This window comes from Brachyistius frenatus, unplaced genomic scaffold (assembly GCF_029030835.1).
Source record: "Brachyistius frenatus isolate BFR_SWC_R1_liver_20210118 unplaced genomic scaffold, ASM2903083v1 Contig_124, whole genome shotgun sequence".
Taxonomy (NCBI): domain Eukaryota; kingdom Metazoa; phylum Chordata; class Actinopteri; family Embiotocidae; genus Brachyistius; species Brachyistius frenatus.
In genome coordinates this window covers 296,122-323,813 of record NW_027210723.1, presented here as the reverse complement: position 1 = coordinate 323,813, position 27,692 = coordinate 296,122, and the positions used below count along the sequence as shown (strand labels likewise).

General features: G+C 39.7%; 1 protein-coding gene across 2 annotated transcripts; it reads left to right on the top strand.

Moving 5' to 3' along the window:
- The first annotated feature begins 746 nt into the window (after positions 1–746).
- On the top strand, positions 747–27,355 carry col21a1 (collagen, type XXI, alpha 1). 2 transcript variants are annotated; one of them, XM_069714014.1, is made up of 29 exons: positions 747–849; positions 5,245–5,378; positions 5,574–6,134; positions 6,232–6,397; positions 6,477–6,705; positions 8,234–8,407; positions 11,661–11,738; positions 12,552–12,635; positions 13,748–13,810; positions 14,228–14,281; positions 14,379–14,432; positions 14,507–14,560; positions 18,334–18,387; positions 18,477–18,530; positions 18,607–18,660; positions 19,011–19,064; positions 21,124–21,168; positions 21,249–21,302; positions 21,390–21,443; positions 22,489–22,542; positions 22,756–22,827; positions 23,239–23,274; positions 23,833–23,877; positions 24,531–24,563; positions 24,656–24,802; positions 24,929–24,983; positions 25,062–25,253; positions 25,333–25,410; positions 25,575–27,355. In XM_069714014.1, the coding sequence occupies exons 2-29, from the start codon at positions 5,282–5,284 to the stop codon at positions 25,760–25,762; spliced, it is 2,883 nt and encodes a 960-aa protein (XP_069570115.1). In that variant the 5' UTR covers positions 747–849; positions 5,245–5,281; the 3' UTR covers positions 25,763–27,355. The 2 variants fall into 2 exon arrangements, with proteins under 2 accessions (XP_069570115.1, XP_069570116.1); XM_069714015.1 differs by lacking the exons at positions 25,333–25,410; positions 25,575–27,355 and having other exon boundaries at positions 24,660–24,802; positions 25,062–25,176.
- The last annotated feature ends 337 nt before the right edge of the window (positions 27,356–27,692 follow it).

Genomic DNA, 27,692 nt, shown 5'->3' with positions numbered 1-27,692 from the left:
AGAGTGGATCAAACTGAAATGTCCCTGCTCTACAGATAGCAGATGCAGTTCTGCATTTCTAACAACTTCCAGCTGCCCGTGCAGAATAAGCTCTGTAGTAGCTTTTTCACACCTTGTTCATTGGCGACTTGTAGAACATAATCTGCTGTCTCTTTTGAGTGATGAAGTGGAAGCACGGAGAGGGAATTCAAACAGCAGTAGTGTAATGCCTTGCTGAGCACTTCAGATCCTGCTGAAGGTACATGAAACAGTACAGTATGTGTGTCTCACTAAGCTGAAAGTTATATGCTGATCCCATGCTTGTCCTGCTTCCAGAAAACTCCATGTTCTCTGGTTATGCCCCAAGCAACCCACTCACGATCCAAACCCTCAACACTTGGAAGGAGGTTGTGCTCATTACTGTTATTTTCCTTTTGGACTGTCATAGATGGGCTGTCTGCTTCACTATTTCATGGTTTCCTTATCTGCTTCTCTTTCCACCCATGGTAATTGAGGGTGGCTGTGGGCCAGTAAAAGTCCGGTGTGTGTGTGTGTGTGTGTGTGTGTGTGTGTGTGTGTGTGTGTGTGTGTGTGTGTGTGTGTGTGTGTGTGTGTGTGTGTGTGTGTGTGTGTGTGTGTGTGTGTGTGTGTGTGTGTGTGCGCATTGGGGTGGTGGTGGGAGAGAAGAAGGACAGGAACGGAGGAGACAAGAGAGAGCTCTTAGAAAGGGCAGGCTTTCATTCACCAGAGAAACATGTGCTCTTCTCTCCAAGTCCACCTCCTGTAATCCCTGGGCTGTGAACAGTATTGATCACCGGCTCTCAATGAGAGGATTAATGGGAATTCACACAAGGGCTCGGATGCTTACCGGTAACTTTTGACTTACTTTGTGTCATTTTTTTCATGAGGCAGCATGCTGTATTTCTGAAATGTAGATATGCTGTTTTGCAGCTTGCATGTATGAAAATACAACTGTGGTATAACCAGATATATATTTAACATTTTATCATCAGACAGCTAACCTCTGAGTGTTGCTTTTTTAGAGAAGCTGTTTTTGATTATTGAAGTGAACCTGTTGGCTAATTGTAACGCATTTGATACATGCTGTGATTTAACACTGCTCAGATCTGTAACATTTCATATCAATGTCTACTTTGGTGTCTTAGTCTCTGCTGCAGTTCCATCTTGAAGACATTAACTAAGTTATCAGTCCCTTGTTTATGCTGCTATGAAAAGAATGAATGGAATGGCTAGAGATTTTTCCTGGCCATTTCATTTCTCGTAAAAGGATTTTTTTTTTTTCTCCGTCATATCTGTTGAATGTCTACAAATATACCGGACAGTGCACCACAGCTCTGCATGTATTGTACTCACACAGTTTTTCCAGACCTGTATATCATTAATCTTTGTCATGAAAAATTAACTGATCATCAGACCACAGACATGTTAGCTGAAAAGTTGTACAACCTCAATGAGAGAATGTTTTACAAGACATTATTCAACTGTTTGGATGACTCGAACAGATTTCTTCAGAGAACAACTGATAGGGCTTTGCCTTCCCTTGTTGCTTGAAGAATTTGGCAGCAATAAATATCCCTGAACTTGGCAACTGCTGCTCATGCTGAACAGCAGTTGTTGTTTCTGGAATGGATCAACTTCCTTTTGCCAAATTTACAGCAGATAACTGTAACTTCAACAGTTCAACTGGAGTTAAGACCTGCGGTTCCGTTACATTATCTACAGGCACAAAACAAATAGGAAAATCTACTTTTATCTTTTTTCTTTCTAAACAACAATTCAAGAGTAACTTCAAGTCTGATACTATCATTAAAATCTTTGAGTCGCCCACCCAGCGAAATGCTATCTGGGGAAATGTGAGAATTTATTTGTTCAGCAGCTTCCTGAACAGCATCTCCAGCTGGAACTAAACTGCTACTAAATAAGTCTTACATAAATCGTATTAAGTTTGAAAAGCATTGCAAGAAACAACAGGCTAAACCTACAAGGAATGAATTTCATCTTTTAGAGTTTTGTTTAATATTCTGCATACTAGCAGTGCGGTTCCGCCATAACCAAAACCTGCCACAATAACATCAGAGATCACTGGAGCTGGGCACTGACCTGCAACACAAGCACACCTGTTAATTCTGCTACATTATACATACTCTCCAGCTCCAAGCATGATAGCACTGCCCATGTAATGTTACGTTTTTATTCCTGGAAGGCTGATTCTCTTCATTACGACTACATGTGTTTAGTCACTGTCCACAGCCGGAAATTCACTGTCTGATGATGTGAATGAATTCCATGTGGCTCGAGCTGAGGTGTAGAAACACTCAGTTTGGGGAAAGTCAGTTGAGGGGAAAGTCATCCTGGCTGGACGCTGCCAGTGAGGGGGTTTTCCAACGAACTCCTCCAGCTCAGTGGGGAAAAAGTCTGAAGGGAAACGGCTTGCACAATACCGTAATTTAACGCCTCTTTCAAGTTTACATGGTGGAAAAATGCAGACATGTTAAAGAGTGTGACCCCTCTTTGCCTGCACAGGGAAAAAGCATTTAAAAAGTCAAAGGTTATATCCTGGCCAATGTTTCTTTGACTTACTCGTGTTACAATCACAAGCAGCTATAAGGTGTAGGGTCTGTTCCTTTCTGTCAAATTCCTTCCACCAGCCCTGCTTCTTATACTGTATGCAGCATATCTGGTCTTCATTTATAACTGTTTCCTTTTGGGCTGTCAGCAGTTTCTTGCTTTCACGTGTTGGAAACTGTCGTAAAAAATAATTTATTAGAGCAGCCACAGCAACAACATACGATTAAATGTTAGATTTTTTCTCTGTAGGTCATTACATTGCTCTTTTTTCTTTCTTTTTTTGTTTATAGTGTCCCATTTCATCTCTAATTTCATGAGCATGAACAATGCATTTGACTATAATGATACTTGTTGTTTGCGGTACATGCTACAATATTAGCGCTTAGTTGTTACTGAGATAAACTTGATAAACAGTAAATATAGCATGTATAAGATACCATTTATGGTAACTAATTGATGCTACAGGAAAAATTATTGCGTTTGCCTTGAGATTACTTTACTAAAACTTCACTCTCACGTTTCAGCCATGCAGCAAATATGTCAATGTGCTGGTGTGCAGGAGGAAGCCTCGGGGCTGGGCACAGTGAAATTATGACGTAGTGAGCCTTTCAAGTGAAAAAGAAGAAGGTGGTTGGAGGGCAAAATATCAGCACGAGAGAAACTACTGTAGCAGAACTGGCAAAGTGATGAAAAGAAAACAAGAAGCAGACCTGGAGGTACATGAAAAGTATGGAAGCAAACCAAAAGAGATTCATCTTCTGTATAAATTGTTTAGCTAACATCTTCCCAAAAAGTCAGTTTCCCATATGTTCAGACATGCAACACTTAAAAGCATTTTGCTTGGTTGTAAAATAATCTTAAAAAGGCACACCTGATGACATAAGTGTTTCAGCAGCATGTGGCGGGGCTGACATTACTTTATGTGCTTGCTGGGAAGAAAGGTATGACAATTGGTTTCATCTATGAGGGAGCAAAAGTGTAGGAGAGAAGCTTTCCTGGGCAGACGTATTGTATTTGGGCCAAAGGCGGGCAGAGGCTGGCAGAAGGCAGCAGATTTGAGGAAACAGCTGATAATCCCACAGGAAACAGTGAGCACTGGTTTTGGGGCAGTTGTGGTCAGAGGTTCAGTGCGCTGTTTATTTAGTAAAGCTGACAGTGCCATGTGAGGATGTGGTAGATGAGGCTTGAAAGGGAAAATGCTTAGGTGAACTGAGGCAGGATTGGAAAGAAGGAGTGCGCCACATGGAGCCTGGATGTGTGAGAGTTAAGAGAGTATTAGTGGTACGAGTAAGTGATTTAGGGATTTCTGGAGAGTCACACAGTGTGCAGAGCAAAGAAGGGCAGAAGGGATTTGCACCTGATATCCTCAGTTAGATTCAACCACGTCATTTTCTGGGTGGTGGTTTGAGAGTCCTCGACTTAGCATGGTGCCCTGTGGGGTTTCACTTTGTGGTTTACTACTCTGGAAAAGATGGTATGTCTCATAGTGAATACTTATCCTGTATTATGACACAATATGGTTGATCTTATGCGTGTGGCTGATGCCTAAAAAATATTTATATAACGTGTTTTAGTGTTCTTGTATTGTGCTTTTAAAATAGTCACATTTAACTTAAAATTGAAAGCTGCTCTAATCAATTTCTCTAAATGTGAATGCAATCAAATATCCATGTGAAAAAAGGTGTTGCTTGTAATGAAGAGAGATACAGAGAATTATCAACCGACTCGGCACTTCCTCTTAGCTCTATGGACCTTTTTTAATGTCTTTAAGCATATTGTTTTGTTTTTTATGTCCCACAAACTTCATTATATATTTCACTCTCACTGCTCTCATTCAGCTTGCTTCTAGTCACGGCAAGTAGCTCTCTTCAGACACAATAACAATGCTTCCTGCCAGCAGCAAACACCAGACAAAGTTCACGACTATACCAGTGAAGATAGAGCAGTATTTAGCTGCTTAGGAACCACTTCTTTTTGTCAGTAGAGACCAAAAACTGAACTCAAAAGAGATATTCACCACGTGGAGTGTAAAATTATGCCAAAGGAATATAAATGAGCTGTTATAAATGAGCGATGGTTTGCACACAAAGTCGCCTTATGAGCTTTTTAGGTCCAGCAGAAATTGTGTATTTGTGCTGGACCATACCTTCTTGCTTTTTACATTAATTATTCAGCATATTTTTCTACATTATTTTGGGTCTTTTTCTATAAAGATTTCAATCACCACAGTGAATGTACACTATTGTCCTGTCTGTTCTGTGCTTAACTTGGGCCTTGTCCCAATGCCACTGATCGATGACTGAGCCCGTTTCTATAGTGTATACAGTATCGTTTGCAGTACACCCAGACAGCTTGTGTGTGCACCCTCCTCTCTACTAATATCTATGGATCAATATAAAATGCATCAACTGCGATATAAACTGTTGACTCATACAGTCAACATGACCTCAGTGTTCACAATTATTTATTCATTTGTTGTTGAAATTGAGTTTTTGAGTTTTTTTAATGAGTTTTTTGCAGAGCCTGGAAAGGCAGGCAACATCTTTGTCATATAGCTCAAGGTATCGCTCACACTTTATTATTACTCGTGTGGTTTTGACCTCAAAGCCTATAGAGTAAAGACAGAATAAATAGCAACTAGACAGCTAATAATGCACGTTCTCCCTTTCCCTGCAGGAAATTGGACACAACTGGAAGTTGGTACTGCTGCATAATGGGCTACAAAGCGACATCCATGCACTGTGTCCTGAGATGCCTGTGCTTCATGCTTCTCCATTTGTTTAGTGCAGCTCAAGATGACGAGATTAGAAGTAAGAGTCATTCTGTCTTCATTTTCTCACACTGTAATGCTTGTTGTCCATTTAAAACTGTTGAATCTATTTGCCGAGAAAAGGTGGTTTTATGAAGTGTAAATGCATTTTATTCAATGTACTCCATCAAACTAGATATGATTTATTTAAACCATTATCTTACTTTGCTAATTGTCTTTTTTCTGTCTGCTTCAGGTTGTAGGACTGCACCCGGTGATTTGGTCTTTATTCTAGACGGCTCGTGGAGTGTTGAGGATGTCAATTTTGAACTAGTAAAGCGATGGGTTGTCAACATAACAACAAGCTTCAACATTGGACAAAAGTTTACCCAGGTTGGAGTCGTCCAGTACAGCGATGACACTGTTTTAGAAATACCTTTGGGGAAGTACTCCTCCAACAAAGACCTCATCAAAGCCATGGAGTCTATTGAGTACATGGGGGGAAACACAAAGACAGGGGCAGCCATTAAGTTTGCTACAGACAAACTGTTTGGGCTTTCAGAGCGAGGCCCATCAGGCGTTTCCAGAATTGCAGTTGTCCTCACAGATGGGAAGTCCCAGGATGAAGTTGTGAAGGCAGCCGAGGAAGCGAGGAAAAAAGGAGTCATTCTGTTTGCGATTGGTGTCGGGTCAGCGACAGAGGCGGCTGAGTTGAAGGACATTGCAAACAAGCCATTTTCTACTTACGTCTTCTCGGTTGAGGACTATAAGGCTATTTCCAGGATCATACAGGTCATACGACAGAAACTGTGTGAAGGTAAGCAACAAAGTCTGAGCTACAAGTGGTTGTTCTCATTTCTTCCATTTTTCCTTACAAGTGTCTATTTTTCTATTTTACTGTTTGTCTATTCCAGAGACAGTTTGTCCAGCCAGAATTCCTATCGACTCCCGTGATGAGAAAGGCTTTGATATTCTCTTCCATTTGAATTTGGCTAAAAAAGCAAAGAAGACACAAGGGACATATTACGGCACAAAGGCCTATGAAGTGACATCTCGTGTTGACTTAAGTGAAGCTACACGGTAATCATTGATACTTTAAATTTTTCTTCATCATTGGTGCATTCACAACTTGACTGCCTTTTATTATTTTGTCATACAGGACCCTGTTCCCTGATGGTCTGCCTCCATCATATGTTTTTGTGGCCACACTGAGGTATACAGGATCAGTGGCTACAGAGGAGTGGGACCTGTGGAGAATACAGACACGTGATGGGAAACCTCAGATGGCGGTGACTCTGAACGGTCAGGACCGCACCGTCATGTTCACCACAACCAGCAAGGCACCAAGTGGAACTCAGACTGTCAAATTTTCAGAGCAGACAGCAAGAGTAAGTTAGCTATGTGTATTATATCTGTGAAATAGTGTTAAAACTCCACTGATTTTACAAACTAAGATCAGTTTGCTTTTCAAAGAGAGAACTACACACCCTGCGAAAACAGCTGTATAATGTCCCCTGCATTTTTGTAAGCACTACATCAAATATGGAAAAAAAATAACCCTTTCGATGTTATCAAGATTGTCTCTGATTGGGTTTTGAGGCAATTATTTTTTAGCAGATGTTTACGAGGCAGATAGGGTAACACAAAGAGACACTGTGTTGCATCCTGGGAAATGTAGGCTCCAGCATTTTTGGAGCTTTACCCATAATAGAGACTAAATGTTAGAATATTTCGGTATCTAAAGCTTGGATTTCTTCTTTGAATATGTCTCTTGTGAGTAAACTGACTTTGAGAGTGCAATGTTAAATTGCTGGAGTGTGCTGTTAATAGGCTGAAACAATTTCTTATCTCTTTAGTCTTCCCTTTATTATGTCATGCAATGCAACTCTGAAAGAAATGGTTTAAGTCAATGTGACTTTGGGGTTGAAGAATTTCCTTTCTAGCCTGATCTCACCCACCTATTGTACACAGCGTACTTTTTTGTTAATAGTCTGTAAACCCTGTTCACATGAAGGTTCCCTCAGCCACTCCGAAGAATGGACCAATCAGTGACCAGTTGGGGTGGGCAAGTGACATGATGTTGAAGTTGGTTTCGAAATGTGGTTACAACAATGGCAGCAGTGCTAGAGTTGAGCAAACAGTTCTCCCAACTACAAAGAACAATGCTCCTTAAATCCTGAAATTCACGATACAAACTCTGAAATGGTCATTTACAAACATGCCGTTGCATAGTCCTACATTGGGGGGAAAGTAGGTATCGGTCGTTTACAGCTTGTTGAGTAGCGGCGCACACTATACGTGATACAGTGGTCCATGCTGATTTGTTGAAGGCTGCTTCAATACTTTCAAAATGAACCAGAGGTCTGCGCTAATTAGGATGAAACAACTGGAAACAGTCCTGAATGGAAATCGGCCAGACCTACATATTCATGCAGTGAATCTGGGTCTGGGAGTCCCAGGCTATTTCTTTTCAGCAATGCATCAAATTTCGTAGCACACAACTCTGTCAGAAAAATTGAAAAAAAGAATATATCGTCTATAATTTATTTAAAACCTGCAGTACATACATAAAATGTTTTTTTCTCAGGGAAACAAAACACAGTGATCATGGTGATCTGAAAATGTATTGCATGCTGTTTTCTATTACCAATTCCAAACATGGGCGGCACAGTGGTGCACTGGTTAAAACTGTTGTCTCACAACAGGACATCTCTTGGTTTGATCCTTGACTGTAGCCTTTCTGTGTGTTCTCTGATTTTTCTGGCTCTGAAAAAGGTCACACATCAAATTGTCCCATGCGGCTACCGAGTTCATCCGGCTTCCTGCTCTGTGAGATTTTAATGTCTTTATCAGAACACCAGGATATACCTAATGCATTAATGATTATTTTCCATTTTTCTTTTTCTCTGTGTAAAGAAACTGTTTGATGAGAATTGGCACCAGCTGCGACTGCTGGTCACCGAGGAGGATGTTACTCTTTATGTTGACGACCTGGAAATTGAAACGTTAACGCTGGAGCCCCCGGTCGGCATTTTCATCAATGGAAAAACCCAAATTGGAAAATATGTCATGAAGGAAACAACAGTGCCAGTAAGTCTACCAGTGCCAACAACCCCATTGTCATAAAATACATGTTGATTACCTCGCAGAGGAGTAATTCAATAATATATGAACTTGACTATAGAAAGAGGGAACTGTTTGTTTAATGAATAGCTAAGCAAACTCAGTACTGATGTATGTTTCCAGCTTCATCACACGGTACCACAATTTATTGCTGCCTCCTAAGAGACATGTTTAAACTCTGTGGACAATAAATCCTTGGCAAAAAGGAGCCCTTTTGTCCACAGGGTCTTATTAATAGTTGTTTTATTTGTCTCAATTGGCATAATTTGCACCAAAAATGCTGTATTTGTAATAAATCATAATTGTGTTATGTTGTAATTTGCTCTGAAATCTAGATGATGAGCAGTTTTTTTAACCCTGAAGCAAATACATCCGTGGAAACATAGTGTAACATTTTAATGAAATTAGATAATAAAAGAAAAATTGTCAGAAACTCATTTGAATTACAGAAAAGAAGAATAGCTGCTTTCTGCTTCATACATGCTTTTATTCTAATTGAAAATATATAACACTTTTTATTATGAAAAAAGGCCCATTTAAAAATACTTTAGACCCATATGTAAGCAATTAGGCAGGTTTGGCATGTTGCAATCGTGGCCATAATGATGGTCAAGGAGTCAAAATACAAGTAACAAATGAAAATCAAATAATGCAGTGATTTCTAAACTAAAATCGTTAGTACAGCTTGATGTTGATTGTAACATATATGAAGAAAAATAGTATCATGAACCATGACAAACATATTTATACAGAATATACAGTGGTGTGTAAAAGTGTTTGCCCCCTTCCTGATTTCTTATTTTTTTGCATGTTTGTCACACTTAAATGTTTCAGATCATCAAACAAATTTAAATATTAGTCAAAGATAACACAAGTAAACACAAAATGCAGTTTTTAAATGAAGGTTTTTATTATTAAGGGAGAAAAAAAATCCAAACCCACATGACCCTGTGTGAAAAAGTGTTTGCCCCCTAAACCTAATAACTGGTTGGGCCAACCTTAGCAGCAACAACTGCAATCAAGCGTTTGCGATAACTTGCAATGAGTCTTTTACAGCGCTGTGGAGGAATTTTGGCTGACTCATCTTTACAGAGTTGTTGTAATTCAGCCACATTGGAGGGTTTTCCAGCACCAACCGCCTTTTTAAGGTCATGCCACAGCATCTCAATAGGATTCAGGACTTTGACTAGGCCACTCCAAAGTCTTCATTTTGTTTTTCTTCAGCCATTCAGAGGTGGACTTGCTGGTGTGTTTTGGATCATTGTCCTGCTGCAGAACCCAAGTTGGCTTCAGCTTGAGGTCACGAACAGATGGCCGGACATTCTCCTTCAGGATTTTTTTGGTAGACAGTAGAATTCATGGTTCCATTTATCACAGCAAGTCTTCCAGGTCCTGAAGCAGCAAAACAGCCCCAGACCATCACACTACCACCACCATATTTTACTGTTGGTATGATGTTCTTTTTCTGAAATGCGGTGTTACTTTTACGCCAGATGTAATGGGACACACACCTTCCAAAAAGTTCAACTTTTGTCTCGTCAGTCTACAGAGTATTTTCCCAAAAGTCTTGGGGATCATCAAGATGTTTTCTGGCAAAAATGAGACAAGCCTTAATGTTCTTTTTGCTCAGCGGTGGTTTTCGTCTTGGAACTCTGCCATGCAGGCCATTTTTGCCCCGTCTCTTTCTTATGGTGGAGTCATGAACACTGACCTTAACTGAGGCAAGTGAGGCCTGCAATTCTTTGGATGTTGTTGTGGGGTCTTTTGTGACCTCTCGGATGAGTCGTCGCTGCGCTCTTGGGGTAATTTTGGTCGGCCGGCCGCTCCTGGGAAGGTTCACCACTGTTCCATGTTTTCTCCATTTGTGGATAATGGCTCTCACTGTGGTTCGCTGGAGTCCCAAAGCTTTAGAAATGGCTTTAGAACCTTTTCCAGACTGATAGATCTCAATTATTTTCTTTCTCATTTGTTCCTGAATTTCTTTGGATCTCGGCATGATGTCTAGCTTTTGAGGATCTTTTGGTCTACTTCACTTTGTCAGGCAGGTCCTATTTAAGTGATTTCTTGATTGAGAACAGGTGTGGCAGTAATCAGGCCTGGGTGTGGCTAGAGAAATTGAAGTCAGGTGTGATAAACCACAGTTAAGTTATGTTTTAACAGGAGGGGGCAAACACTTTTTCACACAGGGCCATGTGGGTTTGGATTTTTTTTTTCTCCCTTAATAATAAAAACCTTCATTTAAAAACTGCATTTTGTGTTTACTTGTGTTATCTTTGACTAATATTTAAATTTGTTTGATGATCTGAAACATTTAAGTGTGACAGACATGCAAACAAATTGGAAATCAGGAAGGGGGCAAACACTTTTTCACACCACTGCATCTATATATGGAGATGATTTGGGCAGAAAATATTATGTTTCAAAAGAACAACATAATATATTCATGACTTTTACATCTCTTAAGCCAGTCTGTATGTGACCACATCATTATGGTGGTAAATATTATCCACATGAACCGCAGCTTGGTAATGAATGTTGTTGTGTGGCCTGATCCTTTGTTATAAGGATCATGTACTACTAAGCAATTAAACAAAGTTGATTTACATCTTACACAACTTCTGTAAGTATCATTTCTGCATAAACTTACTTATAACTGCAAACAGATTTTTCTAAATGAGCCACTAAAGTACACTGTGTTTGGAAAAATAACCATCAGACCCCGACAATCATGTTTAAAGCTGTCTATAGCTTTAAAAGCAACATTACTGTATTGTTTTAGGTTGATCAATATCCTCAATCATGCAGTTACAAATGTTTTCATGAGGCTTGAGATAATGTCAATTGTATGTCAGGATCATCTTTCTACATGCTCACATGGTAGTTGAGGTGAAACAGTCCATGAGAGTTTCTGGATCCATTTCACCATCAGCATCAACGAAATGAAAAATAATGGAAGAATAATGTAACGTCACTGCAGAACACTTCCAAACACTGAGGGAGCTCTGGCAACATGCATCAGCTCAATGCCCAATGAAGGTACTAATCTTGTCTTTAGCAGTTATACAATACCAATTTCCATCTATTAGTGGCAAAGCACCAATAAAACTGAAGTACATGCAGCAAAATTACCCCCGTATTACAATTTGTTTGTTTTGTTTGCTTGGTTGAGAGTATCAAAAGGTGGAATTTTGTGTTTTTGATAATAATTTCTTTTGTTTAGTTTGAAATTCAGAAACTTCGTATCTACTGCGACCCAGAGCAGAATACTCGAGAGACTGCATGTGAAATACCCGGAGTTGTAAGTACAAGACTCTTCTTGGATCTGCACTTGTTTTTAAGTCCAAAAGATTGTTTTCACCCACTTCTCACCTCCTCCACCTACATCTGCTTCTGCTCTGAGATCCACCAGTCAATCATTATCAGTCACCCCCACACCTTCCTCTGCATGAAATAAGACAATGTTTTCTTGCTTTATATTTCATCAGCACAGTATTCTGGAGGTAGTATTGTATTCTGGATTGAATGTGGAAACTCGGCATATTAATTTTAAGTCACTTCTGTTAATGCATTAAAATAATTTGCAGGAGGAGGAACCCATGGCTCAGCTTCAAACATGTTGCACTCAGTACATATTTTGTATTGCCTGCTGGCTCAAATTGTGTTTGTGAAGCCCATTGTTGTGCTGACTTAGACATTGTGAAAGCCGGTGTCAAAATCGCAGCCAGCAGCAGTTAATAAAGGACTAGAGTTGATCAATAAGTCAATTCTTCCATTAGATAATAAAAGAAAAATGATCAGAAACTCATTTGAAGAGTAATAAATTCAATAATATATTTATTAAGAAAAACACTCATGTTGCAGCTGATTGAGTGTGAGGAAAGGGTATTTTTGTCTGTTTTAAATCCTTTTAAGTTGATATCTTTGTGGTTTAAACATGTTTTTGGACATTTTGATGGACATTTCTAATTAATAAATCGAGAAAATAACTGACAAATTCAACACTAATGAAAATAGTTGCCACCCTACAAAGGGAGAAAAATAGGTCAAAGGTTACATCAGAGCTTTTCTATACTATGTGAACATGATGTGATGTTCTGCTTGTTTACTGCAGTGCTCCAACAGTCCAGATTACAGTGAACCAACTCAAGAACCTTGTGTTTGCCCTCCTGGAGCCCCTGGACTTCCAGGACTGAAGGTCAGTTTTATTTCTACTGTCTCGCTCCTCTTATTCTTTGTCCTGTCATGTTGTTTTTTAATGCCTAATCAGAAAATAATGCCATACTGAATATCACGCCACAAAAATGTACAGTCTTTGAAATTAGACAGTCGAGTTCAACATGAAGCCCTGCTTTGTCGAGCTCGTCAGCAGCTTAATTATTTACTTTAAACAATGGTGGTCTGACAAGAAAGAAATAACTTTAATCTTTAACGTTGTTTGTTCATGTCTAAACTCAGGAATGACAAAGACACTAAATGGCTTCTATTGGGAGACAGAGCTCAAAATTGCTCTCTTTTACAGCTCAGTCTTGGTGAAATGTGCACTGCATTCCCTGGTGTTTTCTAAATGCTGCAAATAATTATACTGTATGATGAAGACATGAGGTTGCACTTTGCCAATAGGTCAAAACCAAATGCTACCATTATAGCCTGTAAACACAGATTACCTTTGTGCCAGAAACTGCTTTTTTGTGGGAGGCTTTAATACTTTAATCTCTTACATACTCAGTTTCCTGCTGAAAACTCTCACTATTACAAATTATGGACGCACCAAGTGACCTATTTTCTCCAGACTTGGTTACTCTTGTAAGATCCTGTAGTGCTGTACAGTTTGCTTAAAGCAAACCAGACCACTGACGAAGATAAACACTGTTTGGAATGGAAAATTACCAAACTGGGGAATAAAAGCTACATGTTTTGTATTTATTGATCGCAGGGCATCAACTGAGTAACAGCAGCCCCGGTCATAAAAGCCTTTACACAAAGACCTCAGAGATATTAGCCTGGCAAAAAAACCTTCTTTGTTAATAAAACCTACATGGGGACAAGCATGTTTGTGTTTATAAGGTCGTTGGTATGCTTTTACTACATTTACTAATAGATCCAAAATGCCGGGAGCATTGCTGGCTGGCAGATGTTCCTCATGACCCCACAGAGTGCTCGAGAGCGTCTTACACTACAGCCCGCTCAACATAGTTTATAGATAAATTAAATCAACACTCTGAGAAAGCATACTGTTACCGGAGATGTTTTTAATCGATTATTTTATACAAACTATTTATTTAATTTATCCCGTTCCACTTTCCTCAGGGAGAACAAGGGAGCAGTGGTATACCTGGTCAGCCTGGAGCTGCTGGTGCTGATGGTAAGCCTGTGAGTACTGCAGAGTTCAATATACAAACATACAGTACATAATCACCAACAGCAGCTTCTGAGAAAACCATTTGAGTTAATGCATCCATTCCAGTCATGATGGTTTCTGTGTGTTCGTTCTATGTGGTCAGGACTTCGGCAGTATGTTCAAAAACAGTGGTAAATAGGCTTATTTACTTATTTTTCCAGTGGGAAAAACAAAAAGCATCTCTGATTATAGCAATGCCGGCTGCATGGTGGTGATTTTGTGTGATGAAAACCGTCCAACAGTGAACCACATGTTCTACAGCATGATCAAAAACTCTGAGGAACAATCCGCCCGCAGCCTCAAATCACCCACGGAACATGCACACAGTTGAGGGGGACTCAAAAGTTTTAACCAAATGCATGCATCTCTTATCTTTTTAAAATCCAAAGGGTATCCCTGGCGTCAGAGGGAGTCCAGGCCTGTCAGGTCCATCAGGAACAGAGGTAAAGCAATAATCATTAAATCTGCGTCAACATTTAGGTCAGTGGTAAGCATCAAGTGTAGAGCGTCTAAAGGTGTTTTTTGTCTTCCTCCTGGCAGGGACTCCGTGGACCACATGGGTACAAAGGCGAACAAGGAAGCCCCGGTGTTTCGGTGGGAAGGTCACAAACCACATTTGATTTTATAACCACTAAAAGAAACTTTTTAATACAAGTCTGTTCTTTCAGGGTGAGAGGGGGATGCCTGGATTACCAGGATCGTCCGGGCAACCAGGAGAGAAGGTGATGATGTTAATTACTCAACTGCGGTGACTGCATTTTTGCTCTCTGACATGGTATCTAGATGATGTTTAGTATTATATATCTAAAATCTAAATATCAGAATGCACCAAAACTTAAAGATTTCATTAGAAAGAACAAGTGATGGTTAAAATGAAGAACAAAGACACATTGAATTGTCAAAGTAAATCTTCTTTTTATAAGATCAAATGCAGAATTGACAGGAAATCCCTGCTAGAAAAATCAACCTGAAGCATTTGAACATGGTTGCATCAATCACTCTAGAAACCATATGTTTTGAATATAAAGCCAAATCTCTGGGGAGAGTGAAAGCCTCTCTGCAGAGTAAGCGTGAGGGTAGAGACAGAAGAAAGAGATTAGGATCAATGTTGGTGTTAATGTAGGTCAACTCACAGCAATATGAATGATTTATATTCTGTCATGGCGACAAAATAAATCACACCCCCACAGAGACTATATGACTCACATGGATATCAGTTAGAAAGAAAATCCTTATAATTTAGGCAGACCTGCCTGGCTGTAGTGCTCCCTCCCCTCTACAATACAGGGATAAAAAAAGAAAAAAGAAAAAAAAAAGTGAATGTTTATTCTTGCATCAGATAAAAGCTGACCTGATTTCTTTTATATTGAAGGCTTAAGTGAGAATCTCTTTGTCTTGGATGGCTAAACAAATTTAAAGTAAAAGACATTTATAAATCAAAACACAGCGATGCAATAATGCGTCTTCTACTGTTCAATCACACGACTAGAAAACATTCAAGACAATGTGTGAGGAGGGAAAAGCATCTCAGCCACAAGAACACAACATCTGTGAACTGAAATATGTCACCTGCCTCCAGCTTTTCAAATTAAATGATGCAAACTGTTATCATAAACGTAAAGACGGCCAGGACTCTCCTCACAGTTTTCCTTGCAGAAATGCAGATTCTGAGTGATCTAGCAGTTTCATTCAGCTACCATCAACCACAGACACTGCGGACTTAAACATTCACTTTTATGTTCATCTGAACAACATTTAGCCTTTAAAGTACAGTGAGGTAATGCTACCTCCAGATTGAATCAAGCCAGTCCTATCATCCTACCTTGTAATCAGAGTACCGCAGGTGTCTCCTGCCAGTTGGCTGAAGTGGAGGACAATTCAAGCAGTTGATGTCATTTTAGAAATGGTCTCAGCTGGCTGCAGACACATCTCCACACCTGGAGCAAATCCTCCCATACAATCTGTCCCGCCATTATGAGGATCACTCAAAGGTCCAGGATATATCACATTAAGCTTTTACTTGTGGTCAGACTGTCTTTTCCACTTTGTGTTTTGACAAAATCACAACAACAGAGAATACAATGGGGGAGTGCACTGTTAAAGATCAGACAGATATATCTGTTGATCCCCTTTCCAGTTTTACTTTAAACATAAAAGCACCGTGGCTTTTACTTTTCTTTTAAAATCCCATACTTTGACATCTACTTACATTACATTACATTTCATTACATTCGTTTGGCAGAGAATTTTGTCCAAAGATAATAAGAGTATTCAAACCATATTGGAGTAAAAGCTAAATATTAAACAAAAAGTGGGAGAACTTCCTTTTTGGACAAATGAGAGAAAGCATGTTCAGAGTAGGAAGTGCTGAAAGATTTTTTTTTCATTGAGTAACTCGATGTCGATGTTGAGATGTCGTCTGTAAAGCAGGGGTCTTCAACCTTTTTCCTCTGAGAGCGACTTTGATCTTCTGGGTAGATCTCGATCTACTGGTTGGAGATCCCTGCTGTAAAGTGGTCAGACAGTTGGCGTAGACTTTGTTGTGTAGAGTTCAGCTGAGAGCCAGAACAGAGGAAAGAAGGGTCGTTGGAGGGATGGGATGGGATGACTAAAAGTCATAGCTAAACAGAGACAGATAATCACAATGGTTGGAAAAGTCGGATGATCACTAATGTCAGTAAATATCTCTTCTGGGGACCATGAATGTCTGGACAAAATATTAATCCATCCAATTAGAACTAAGTTATTTCAGTCTGGACCGAAGTGGTGGACTAACGTTGTCCATATAGAGTCATGTCGTTACTATGGTTAAAAAATATGTAAAGCAACCTGTTTTATATGAAACAGTAATACATTTGGATCCTCAACAGTTCAAAATATAGCCATTTTGCATTCAAGCCAAGTCAAAAAATACAAAACTTTTGAACTAGGAAACTGATGTTCCCTCTGGGTCAATATATGTTTTCATTCCAGGAAATCTAAAGAGCCCCCATGTAATCTCTGAAGACAAACCATTCTTCAAACAGCAGGGAGCTCGAAGAGCTCTTCATTTTGAATCTGTCTTGTAGAGTATATGATTTTCTTTGGATACAAACACATTTGCATCTACTTCTCCAAATGATTCCCATATTGTAAGACCACCCAAGGGTGTAGTCTCTTTTTTCCTGGCGTAGCATTCAGAGAACGGAAACACGAGATGTCCGCCAAATTAAGTCAGAAGCACATAATTCAAGGCTCTGTTTGTGTATTTACAGTCAGTGATACTTGCTCTTCACCACAGTCATTCATCACCTTCGAGTGAACAATTTATTACCAGTTATGTGGGCATCAAGGCTGTGATATTGATCTCTGCAGTTCATTAACACTACAATGGAAGCGTTCATTAAGAAAAATCTGTGAAACCCACAGCTCAGCTTGGAAAGTGAACACACCTGTTAGCCTACTTCCTTATCACATCTGCCTATGACAGTACTCCTCCAGTCTCTGCTTGCAGTGACAGTGGGCTAGCAGATGTTCCTGCTTTATGTTCCTCACAAAATGGTACAGTTCAACAAAACTCACTGCAGCATAAAGACAAATAAAGCATAAACACTGTCATTTGGCTTCTATGATTGTGATTTCACTGCCCATTGCTGCAGCGTTGCCAGTCTGCGGTACCCGCACTCTAAATCCCTCTGACATAGCTCATGTCTTGGACTGGAGTTGCTGTAGCAAACAGACAACTACAGTGATAATGAAAGCAGAGGAGATTTTGATGTGTATTTTTAGACCACTGGAATATTAATGTTTTACCTGTTTGTTAACTGACCATAAAACTCAGCTCAAACCAAATAAAAAACGTTATATATACAAAAAACATTTTGCAAACAAAACTTTAACAAAATGGTTGCCATCCAGTGAGTCAGCCAGTAAAAACTGCATCATTTGGTTTTTCACTGTGCAATAATTTGTTCCTCCTTGAGCTCCTTGCATATTTTCAAATGGAGGAATGTAAAATCTGAGGAAGCAAGTGATGTCATTTCGCACTTTGTTCCAAAGTCATAATTACTCATTGTGAAAATGTGAAAATCCAGTGACACATAGTTCATTCAGGCAACTTCCAACAGATAAAAAAAACTAACGTCCAGTTTTAGATCAATTTTAAACTGCCAGCATGATGCAGTAAAGGACGTCACTCCCTGAAGTCCCAGTCCAATTTTTAAATTCACTATTTATCCTCGGAAAAAAATGACCACTGCTGTCTAATGTCACACACTGATTGTATATTTGTCACCATGCAGACTTATTAATGACTCTATGAAGGGTTATCTTTATAACTTATGTGCCTCCTCATCATATTGAGACGAAGAGTTGTTTTGCTTCAGCTTAGATTACAAACATGAATGATGCTGTCAATTAGATTTGGATTCATTACTCTCAGAAGGTTAAAATAAGCCAAACCAGCTCAGAAGGTGAAGAAATGATTACTAATAATGATTATTTTAACTTTTCTCAGGGCTCCATTGGGTCCCCGGGAATGGCAGGGTTACCAGGAAAAGCTGGTCTACTGGTAATAATGAAGACGATACTATTAAACATAGCTCAGTTGTTGAACATGACACAATAAAAACTTTAAACTGGATTGTGTGACATTTCCAGGGAGAAAAAGGAAGTATGGGACCTCCTGGGCTGCGTGGTTATCCGGGAGAAACTGTATGTATAACTCTGAATCAATCCAGACCACCTGTGTGGTTATTACTGTGTATAAAATAATTTTCTATGATTTCAGGGTCCACCTGGGAGAGAGGGAAAAGATGGATTTCCAGGGGGATCTGGTCAAAAGGTCTGCTTGTTTTGACAGCGGTACATGTTATAAAGCTCAGCCAGGGATTTGGGGAATGGTAGAGGAATGAGTTTGGATAAGTGTGCATATTTTTTGCTGTTGTGCTGTTGATGTTTTGCAGCCATGGAAATGTAATCATACAGATGCTGGAGTCCCTCTTGTGTTTTCCAAACCCCATTTGACTTTGTAAACGTCAAAGGTGTTCTTCACATATTAGATAGATGTCTATTTTAGAAATCCAACATGACATGTAGAATGTATGAAGCAGTGGTCAGTTTGGTGTGTTGGTGGCTCATGAATAGAAATGTGGATGTAAATTAAATGTATTAATTTTTTTCATGTATTTTAAGGGAGAAGCTGGAGCCAGTGGTATTCCTGGTGCTGATGGAAGGGAAAGCCATCCTGTGAGTCGTAAACACACACAGACACTACTAATTGTACATTGTTTGGTACTTTGGAGGTTGCTTCAGCTGCTGCTGTTCTCTTGTTACTTCACTTGAACTCACAGACGTCAGGGATTTGATGCAAAATGTACATGAATGAAATCTAAAATAGAATATTCTAATGTGGTTTTGATTTTTACTTTTTGGTAGAGCAGTTTGTACCAGAAATTGGGAGATGTGTGTTACTTTACATTGAAATTCACAAAGTTATTCACTATGCAATGCTTCACAAATCGTCTAACATGAAATGATACTCTTAAGTAACAGAAGAGAAAGTAGGCTAATATCATAGAGGCTTTTATGGATCACACAGGTTTGCTTGCATATTTTCTGTTGTGTTAGGACTGCCTTGTGTGAACATACTGTCAGCAGGACGGAGACTAACCCTGACAGCCAGTAAATTAGGGGTATTTCCCCTGTAGTTCATCCCAGGATAACCCTGTTATGTAAGAAGCAGGCTTGGGCTATACCCTGTGGCAGTCAAAGTAACTCATGGAGGGAACACTGTGCTGCTCTGGCAAATCTGTTTTAGGAAGAAAGTGTTTCAGCTGGGCAGCTGCCCAACTGCTCATGATTGTAATCGCTGTCCAAAAGTTTGCGATGGGCCTGCAAAAGATGAGTCAGTTGCTCCACAAGGCTGCGAGCCATCTTTCCCCACCAGAACAATAGAGCTAAAGATGTATCCAAGGAGACAGGATTAGTACTGTACTTCCTCAAGTTGAAACACGACGCAGGGCTTCAGTGTGGGCTCCAATGAGGAGATTTCTCCACCTGTGGGTGTAGATTGTGAGTAGACGTGTCTGCCTCTAGCTATACTTCTGTCTCTCTGTCTTCCTGTCTGATCTGTTCACGATACACATATGTTACTCAATCTTCAGCGTGAGGCAGGCACTGAGCATCTGCAAGTGTTTATCTCAGAAAAAAATAATTGAGACCAAAAAAACTAAAGAGGCTTTCCAGGGTAGTTTTGGTGCATGTTGAACCGAATAAACCTTAAGTGTATTAAAACATTTACGTGTAAATTTGTATTTGCTTTCATTCTTTTTTTTCCCAGTGCCGCTTAAACCCCTTTTTGTATTATTGCATTTATCAGCATAGATAAATGAAGCTCATAAAATGTGTGCACAGTTCAACTGCAGCACATACAGTTCATCTAAGGAGAGTACAGTTGTTCATGGTTCTGGTAGTGCAAATATTGAGTTAGTGTAAAGAACACATTTTTATTTTAGATTATTATTGGCAAGAATTTGGTCTCAAAAAGCCCCAAAACATGTGTCCACTTTTCCTCTGAACTATCCAACACTAACTGATGAGTGTAACATATTGATAGACATTTCTTGGTGCACCATAACCTTATAATCAGGTACTTCTATCAAGAAATTGGCTTTAATCGTTGCTAACACAATATCATTTTGGAACCATGAAACAAAGTAAACTGCCCTTACAGAAAAAACACGAGTTTCTCATGTTTTCCACATGGGGCACGTGATCACATGTATGTTTACCACATGTTGCAACATTTTATAACATGGGGGAAATATGTGGAAAGGTTTTCACATGGGAATCTACATGGGCTTCACACATCCCACCATGAAAATGTTTCAAAGCCACATGTTTACCTTAGGCAAACCTTTCACAATTGCACAATCACATGTATGCGGTCACACAGTTGTTGCACATGTGAAATTCATGTAGTTTTTCTGCACTGGTGGAACTGTCATTTTCCGTATCTGTTCAAAAACACGTCTTATGAAAAACTATTATTTGATCAAAAATGCTACTTCTAAGTCCTGTGATGGACTGTCGACGTGTCCAGGCTGTAGGCCGCCTTTCTGGGACAGGCTCCAGCCCCCTGTAACCCTCTGTAGGATAAAGTGGGTATATATAATGGCAGGATGGCCACTTCTATTTCTACCATGTAAATCTCCAGCAGTAGATAATGCTTCACAAACAATTCTGTGTAATAATTTCTGAAATATATTGATTTTTAATACAGTATCATCTCTTTCATTTGTCTCAGGGTATGCCTGGATTGCCAGGAATTGCAGGCCTGAATGGACAAAAGGTCAGAAATTCCTAATATATGTTCAAAATACCCTCATCATGCATTGGGATTATATTTGACTGCCATGATTCTCATTCAAGGGGGAAGCTGGTGAACCTGGACTGAGGGGCTTCAAAGGATCAACTGGACCACCTGTAAATTAATAGACGACTTGTGACTCAATTCATTGCACATTCAAGTGGAAACACTGTCTCTGAACTGTCTTCCTCACTCTGCTGCAGGGTGAAATGGGTTTACCTGGCGCACCTGGTTTAAAAGGACCAACTGGGCCAAAGGTAATCATTTATGCTTGTTATAAGATTATATTTGAGCTCCTTCTAACAGCTGAAGTGTCATTGTATTGCTACATTAAAGCCAGCAGAAAGAATCACTGACTTTGATCTCACCATTCAAGATCAAAAATATTTAAATTAAACTTTTAAAAAAGAAAACTATGAAGTAAATATACTGTGAGTTCATCCCCCTGCACATCCCTGGGGCTTTGAGTGTACTGGTTCAAAGTGTGACCCAGAAAAGTCAATAACTGCAGATGAATCCACACATGCTGGCATTAGCAAGCCACAGGCAGAGCTATATCGTGATTCAAGTTGATTCCAAGCACAATGTAGTGCAGCTGCCAACAAGTGCAGCCGATCAGTGCACCGTGATGTTATTTGACATTACATTCCCCATCTCTATATCATCCAGCCTGTACCAAATGTAATGCAGAACATAATGTTAAATCGTTAAAGCTTTCTAAGGAAGGAGCAGACTGACAAGCATAGAAAGCTGCTTCGGTCAGCAGCATTACATGTTTTGTTTGGTCACTGTTTTGCTAAAATACACTTTAGCACGAGTAACGATCTCTTGGCCACACCAGTGGAGCTAAATTAAGCGATGAGCTGACCCGACTGCTTTCGTCAGTGGAATTTTGGTGGAAATGTAAGCAGTCTGGTCTGGACGCTCCGTCTCCAAATCATTTTTCATTAGCTGATCTGCCTTTAACAAGCCAATGTGTATTGGTAAATGGCACACAAGTGAAAACCTCGTTTAAGGACAGGCAGGCAATACTTTGATTTTATGGCAGAGCTTCAGACTGCAATTACTGAGGCTTGTTCGACTGGAAAAGAAAGCATATGACTCGACACAATTAAACGTCAAGCTGCAGAATCCTAAAACCTCATGAAAGTATGTTCAAACTTCCGCATGCATCAGTGAAAATTAATTATGATAAGAAGGTGAAAACATCAACTGCACTATAGTGGCTAGTATGAGGTGGTGCGGATGCTATTTCATTGTATGTTTTCTGTAACATGAGACGTGTTTTATTTCTTAATCAAGGGGAATAAGGGTGAACGTGGAAGTCCGGGTATGAAAGGAACACCAGGGCTTGTGGTATGTTTCCATTTAAATAATCTAATGTGAACCAGGTGGTTTATCTCTGATTTGAATAACAGTAATATTTTCCTGAACCAAAAAAGGGAGCAAATAAATTTCTTCATTCATAATGTTTTAGTATTTTTGGCAGTGTTACATACTACACTATATGGAGTAATTAAAGTGGGCTCTTGTTTTTAAATGTTGGTGTTTCACTGAATGCTTTTAAAGGGAAGTGCAGGCGAACCAGGATTAGCAGGTCAGCCAGGTCACCCGGGCATGCCGGGCCTGCATGGAAGCAAGGTATTTATTTTTACTATAATTTTTGTGACAATTATGTCTCTTCCCCTTTCATCCGGTCAAAAATGTATAATTTGTTCTTGTTTATTAGTCAGGGTTAACACAGTAAAGTCAAATGTAGAAATGTACATTTGTGATATTTAGTTATGAATGTTAATGTAAATGCCAGTTTTAAGATGAGATTGACTCAACTTGCATATCAGCAGCCTCACAATTCGTTCTTTAGGTAAGAATGGTAATAGATTGTTTCTGCAATTTCATTACCACATCTTACTTTTAGGCATTTGTAGTCAGATGTGAGAGGTCTTTATTATAATATAAGTGAGGATGTTTTCTGGCAATCATTTTTTTCTGTGAATTATTTGGAACTTTATTTGTCAAAGTGATAATCTGTTGTTGTTTTTTTTTTATCAGGGACAAAGAGGGAATCCTGGTGAAAGAGGAGAGATGGTAAGATTCAAGGCAGAATTACTTTCACCCTTACATCACACAAGCAGATCGTGTCTTGATATTCTTGGCCTCTGTACTGCTAATCAAAAATTATTCATAAACTGGAGAGATTGTTACTGTTTTAAATCAGCATGGGTGTAACATATCCTTAATGGGTGTTGTATTATGATAACTAAGTTCAAGGTCAACTTTGGTCCAAAAACATTAGCTATTATAGATCTGTTTGACTAAATTCACAGTTACAATTATTTTGTATATTCAACACTGTGGGCAGTCTTTAAGGGTGAATCTCTCTTAGTGGTGAAATAGTTTGACATCAACACAGAATTCAAGATATTACAACAATCCAGTGAAAATAAAGTCTCAGTTATCACATCATATATCGGGGTTTGGAAAAACAAGCACGTTAATATCCATGCTACTATAAATATGCATCAACCATTGTGTTCTGAGTGGATGTTTTAATCTACAGTATCATACGCTGCACATACAGCACTGACTGTAGAAACTCTGATTTAATGTGTTTTTATAATGTTAAATTAATGATTTCCTCATCAGGGACTTAAAGGTGGAAAAGGAGAAAATGGCCAGCCAGGGGTTCACGTGAGTATTTTTTTTTAGCAGCTTTGTAATTTCATAATAATTTGGTTAATATGGTTACTACTAGGAAAAAAAATGGATATGCAATAAACAAAACTTACTAAACCCTGCTTTTATTGAATGATATTAAACTTTCTAGTTTATGGAGAGATTGAGAAATTTATTTTTAAGCATTACTGATCCATATTCCAATCTTCAAATGTTTTAATGCAGAAAGTTCATCTGTTCTTCACCAAATTTGGTACATATTTGTATTTGGACATGCTCCCTCCAATAACTTGTTGCCAACTTCTTCTAGGCATAGACCCCTGCAGTTAAATCACCGTAATACTTCAACACATTGTGCCAATACAACTAAACATTGATGACATTATCCTATGTTGAAGATATTCTGCCAAGATGTGATGCTATTTAACCTCTAGGTGGTGCTACAGTAACATGAAGCATTTATCTGCCATGCTTTAATTAAAAATATTGGTGCCTAATATTTACGTTATGTTGACATTATCCTAAAATCACCATAGATGCCTGTCTATACCAATTTTAATGCAGATTTTAATGCAGATTCTTTATTATTTTGAGAATTTGTCATCAGAGTATTTTCTGAGCACTTTCTGTTGCAGATTTAAATCATTTATCCTGACTTTGATTGACAGGGATCGACTGGTCCGGAGGGATTGAAAGGAGAGGTATGTTAAGCTGAAAAAAGTGATTATAGTTTATCTGCATGAAACCTGACTAATCATTTGTATTGCTAACACTGAGGTGGTGTTCTTGCCAGAAAGGGACAGCAGGCGATCCGGGGCAGAGAGGTCAAGAAGGTCAAGTGGGACGGCCTGGACAGTCGGGTCACTCAGGCCTACCTGGGTCCCGGGGTTTGCCGGGGGATACCGGCCCCCCTGGCCCACCTGGACGCGAAGGAAGATCTGTATGTGTGACACACACTGTGCCAACAACTCTCAACAATCACTGATAGAGTTTTTATCCTGATGTCATACATGATACTGACTAAAAATAATGAAGTGACGTATGAATCCATCACTTTGTATTACAGGCCAGTGAAATGTCAGACAGTCACATTCAACAAATCTGCAGAGAGATTCTTCAGGGTGAGTATCATCACAGACTGATGAGCTGTTTCTGCATGATTTCACCGTCTGACATCTTTTCACTATCAATCCTCACAGCCGAGCTGCCTTTATTGTTGCTGAGCAACCAGCAGAGTAGTTGCACCAGATGTCAGAGCCGGCCAGGATCTCCTGGTCCACCGGGTCCCAACGGGCCCCAGGGACTCCGGGGTCTTCCAGGACTTAGTGGTTCCAGGGGACAGCCAGGCCACTCTGGTCGGCCGGGGCATCCTGGAATGAATGGACTCAAAGGTAAAAGCAGAATTAAGTCAGCAGTAAGTCGTTGATGCTATTTTGCTGCACTACTCTATGAAGTCTACTGTGTTTACAGGAGAACCAGGTTTCAAAGGGGAGAGGGGGGGTCCTGGTCGGGTCACGATTGGAGACCAAGGGCCACTCGGACCTCCAGGTAAATAATGTGATGTATTATTCGGTTTCACTAGTCACTTTATTGACAAAAGGTCAAGTGGAAGAGATTTTTCTGCCACACTTGAAATAGATTTCTGAGATTTGATTTTCTGTTGTGTGCCTTCTATTTGAACTGATGACGGCCAAGTATTTGTGTCTCCACAGGTCCAATGGGTCCCCAGGGATACAGTAGACTGGGTCCTCCAGGTAAACCTGGTCCTCCTGGTCTGAACGGGATAGAGGGTAAAAGTGGTAACCCCGGCATCCCCGGCCAGCCTGGGGTGTGTGATTCATCCCTGTGCTACGGTAGCATGATGAGGCGGGATCCTTACAGCAAGGGCCCAAACTATTGATGCAGACGGCGTCTCCGCAGGCACCAGTCCAGAGCTGATGCAGAACAAACAGCCATTCTCAGGAAGATCTCACCTTTACAGTTTCTCTCCGTCACGGAAACAAAACGTACCTCTTCTGACACCTTTTACGTGCTCTCAGTCAGCATCACGGTCTCTCCGGTGGTATTTAGTATCTTTATTTAGATGTCTTCGAAGATGCTCGGAGGTTCTAATGGCGTGAAGAGCGTCAATAATCAGCTCGATTAAATACCTCTCGTGAGCACCTTGAACTCTAGCACTGCACTCTTGTATGTCAGTGTGGATGGTACGCTCTCCTCTATCGCCCCCTAGTGTTTCTTCACTGCATGTCGCTCTTTGAATTTTCACTACACATTGGGTGGAGGGTGCTACACACAAAAATCACAACTTTTCTCATCTATAAATAAAATGTTTAGTGAATCATTTTGCCATAAATGAGCTTTGAAATTGTTCCAGCACATAAGGTGATGTGATTTCCTCTACCTGATTATGAGCTCCTGTAAGCCTGTGTTCCTGCAGCATTCAGTTTGACTTTTACAACAGCTAATGTTGTGCAAGATTAACTCACAATACTCTTGTCATACTCTTATAATTAGGATATAAAATGTTTAAAGATTCGCCAACCATGCTGACATTTTAGTTGTACCTTTTATGTCATTTATTGTTCCTCATTATCTTCCATTACTGTAGCAGGTATTTTATTGTTATTTATAAAAGTGTCATTACTGTTTATTTCGGCAGTGACATGTCTGAAATGGCTTTTGTAATTGTAATATTTTGTGTTTTGTATGATTGTTTTTCTTTCTTTTTTTTAAAACAAGATTTCAAATATCTCAACTTAGTTTGTTTTGCACTTACTGCCCCGCCTTTGAACTTGAAGTTTGAGGTCAATTTCTTCACTCCATCACACCATCCATCTCTCCTGGAATTTTTTTGGTGTGTGCTGCAAGTGAGAATTTCCATTTACTGAAGCATCGAAAAGGATGAAGTGTGATGGCTGTGGAAGAAAAAAAAAGAGAGAGAGCGATCATTTACCTGGCTCTTCCACTTTAGGAAACTTGGATGAGTACAGCTCCGGCTTGAAAGCTTCTGCAGACGGGTGAGTGTGAGTGTGTGTCTGGAAGTGACACTTCAGAAATGACAATTTAAATGTTCTGGATTTGGACACTAGATGTCGCTGAATAGTAACATCCCAGCATGGAGGAGTGACTTTATAGCCTACCCAAGAATGAAACTGTTTTCCCTTTGGACAGTAGCCATCCATCACATGGAAACCTACGCCTGTTTATGTTTTTCATTATCCCAGCATGCTTGTGTACTTAATGCGTTTTGCATTAAGATTCTGCTTTAAACCAACTTTTTCATACTTTCTTGTGGAATTTATATAATTATAAACATGGAAATGATTGTAGCATACAAAGACCTGACGCAGGTGTGTGGTTTGTGATATTGCATTTGCGGTATCCTTATCATATTTGTGGTATTTTTTTAATTTTTTTTTTAATCTCTTATCTGTTCCTGTATTGGAGTTATGACTGTACTGTGGTCTCCCTTTAAGTGCAGCACATTACAAGCTGGCGCACTTGTTGGTGTATTTAATAATAATAAAACAAGTTTTGACTTCGTGTTTGAGCCGATAGAGTCTAAAAAACATGATGCTCGGTGAATGCAGCTGGAGCTCTCTTCCATAAACACGCAGACTTCAATAAGTTGAGGTGATTAAAAGGCTCTGTCATTATTCTTTCACTCGTTAAGACGGGCCTCTCGGATTTCAAGTGTCTCCTTTTACACTCCTGAGCCGCCACATTCATCATGGGACCAGGCTGAAGTTTTATTGCGGCCGCTAGAGGAGGATGCAAAAACAAAAGTTGAGTGTGGGATGGACTCAAAGGGCAACTTGCCCCAATACACA

What these genes read in the sequence shown, in the direction of transcription:
- col21a1 (XM_069714014.1), top strand. Translation starts at nt 5,282, where the DNA reads ATGGGCTACAAAGCGACATCCATGCACTGTGTCCTGAGATGCCTGTGC. An exon ending in CAGGTCCATCAGGAACAGAG is followed by an intron (nt 14,282 to 14,378) that starts GTAAAGCAATAA and finishes TCCTCCTGGCAG; the next exon opens with GGACTCCGTGGACCACATGG. An exon ending in CGGGCCTGCATGGAAGCAAG is followed by an intron (nt 22,828 to 23,238) that starts GTATTTATTTTT and finishes TTTTTTTATCAG; the next exon opens with GGACAAAGAGGGAATCCTGG.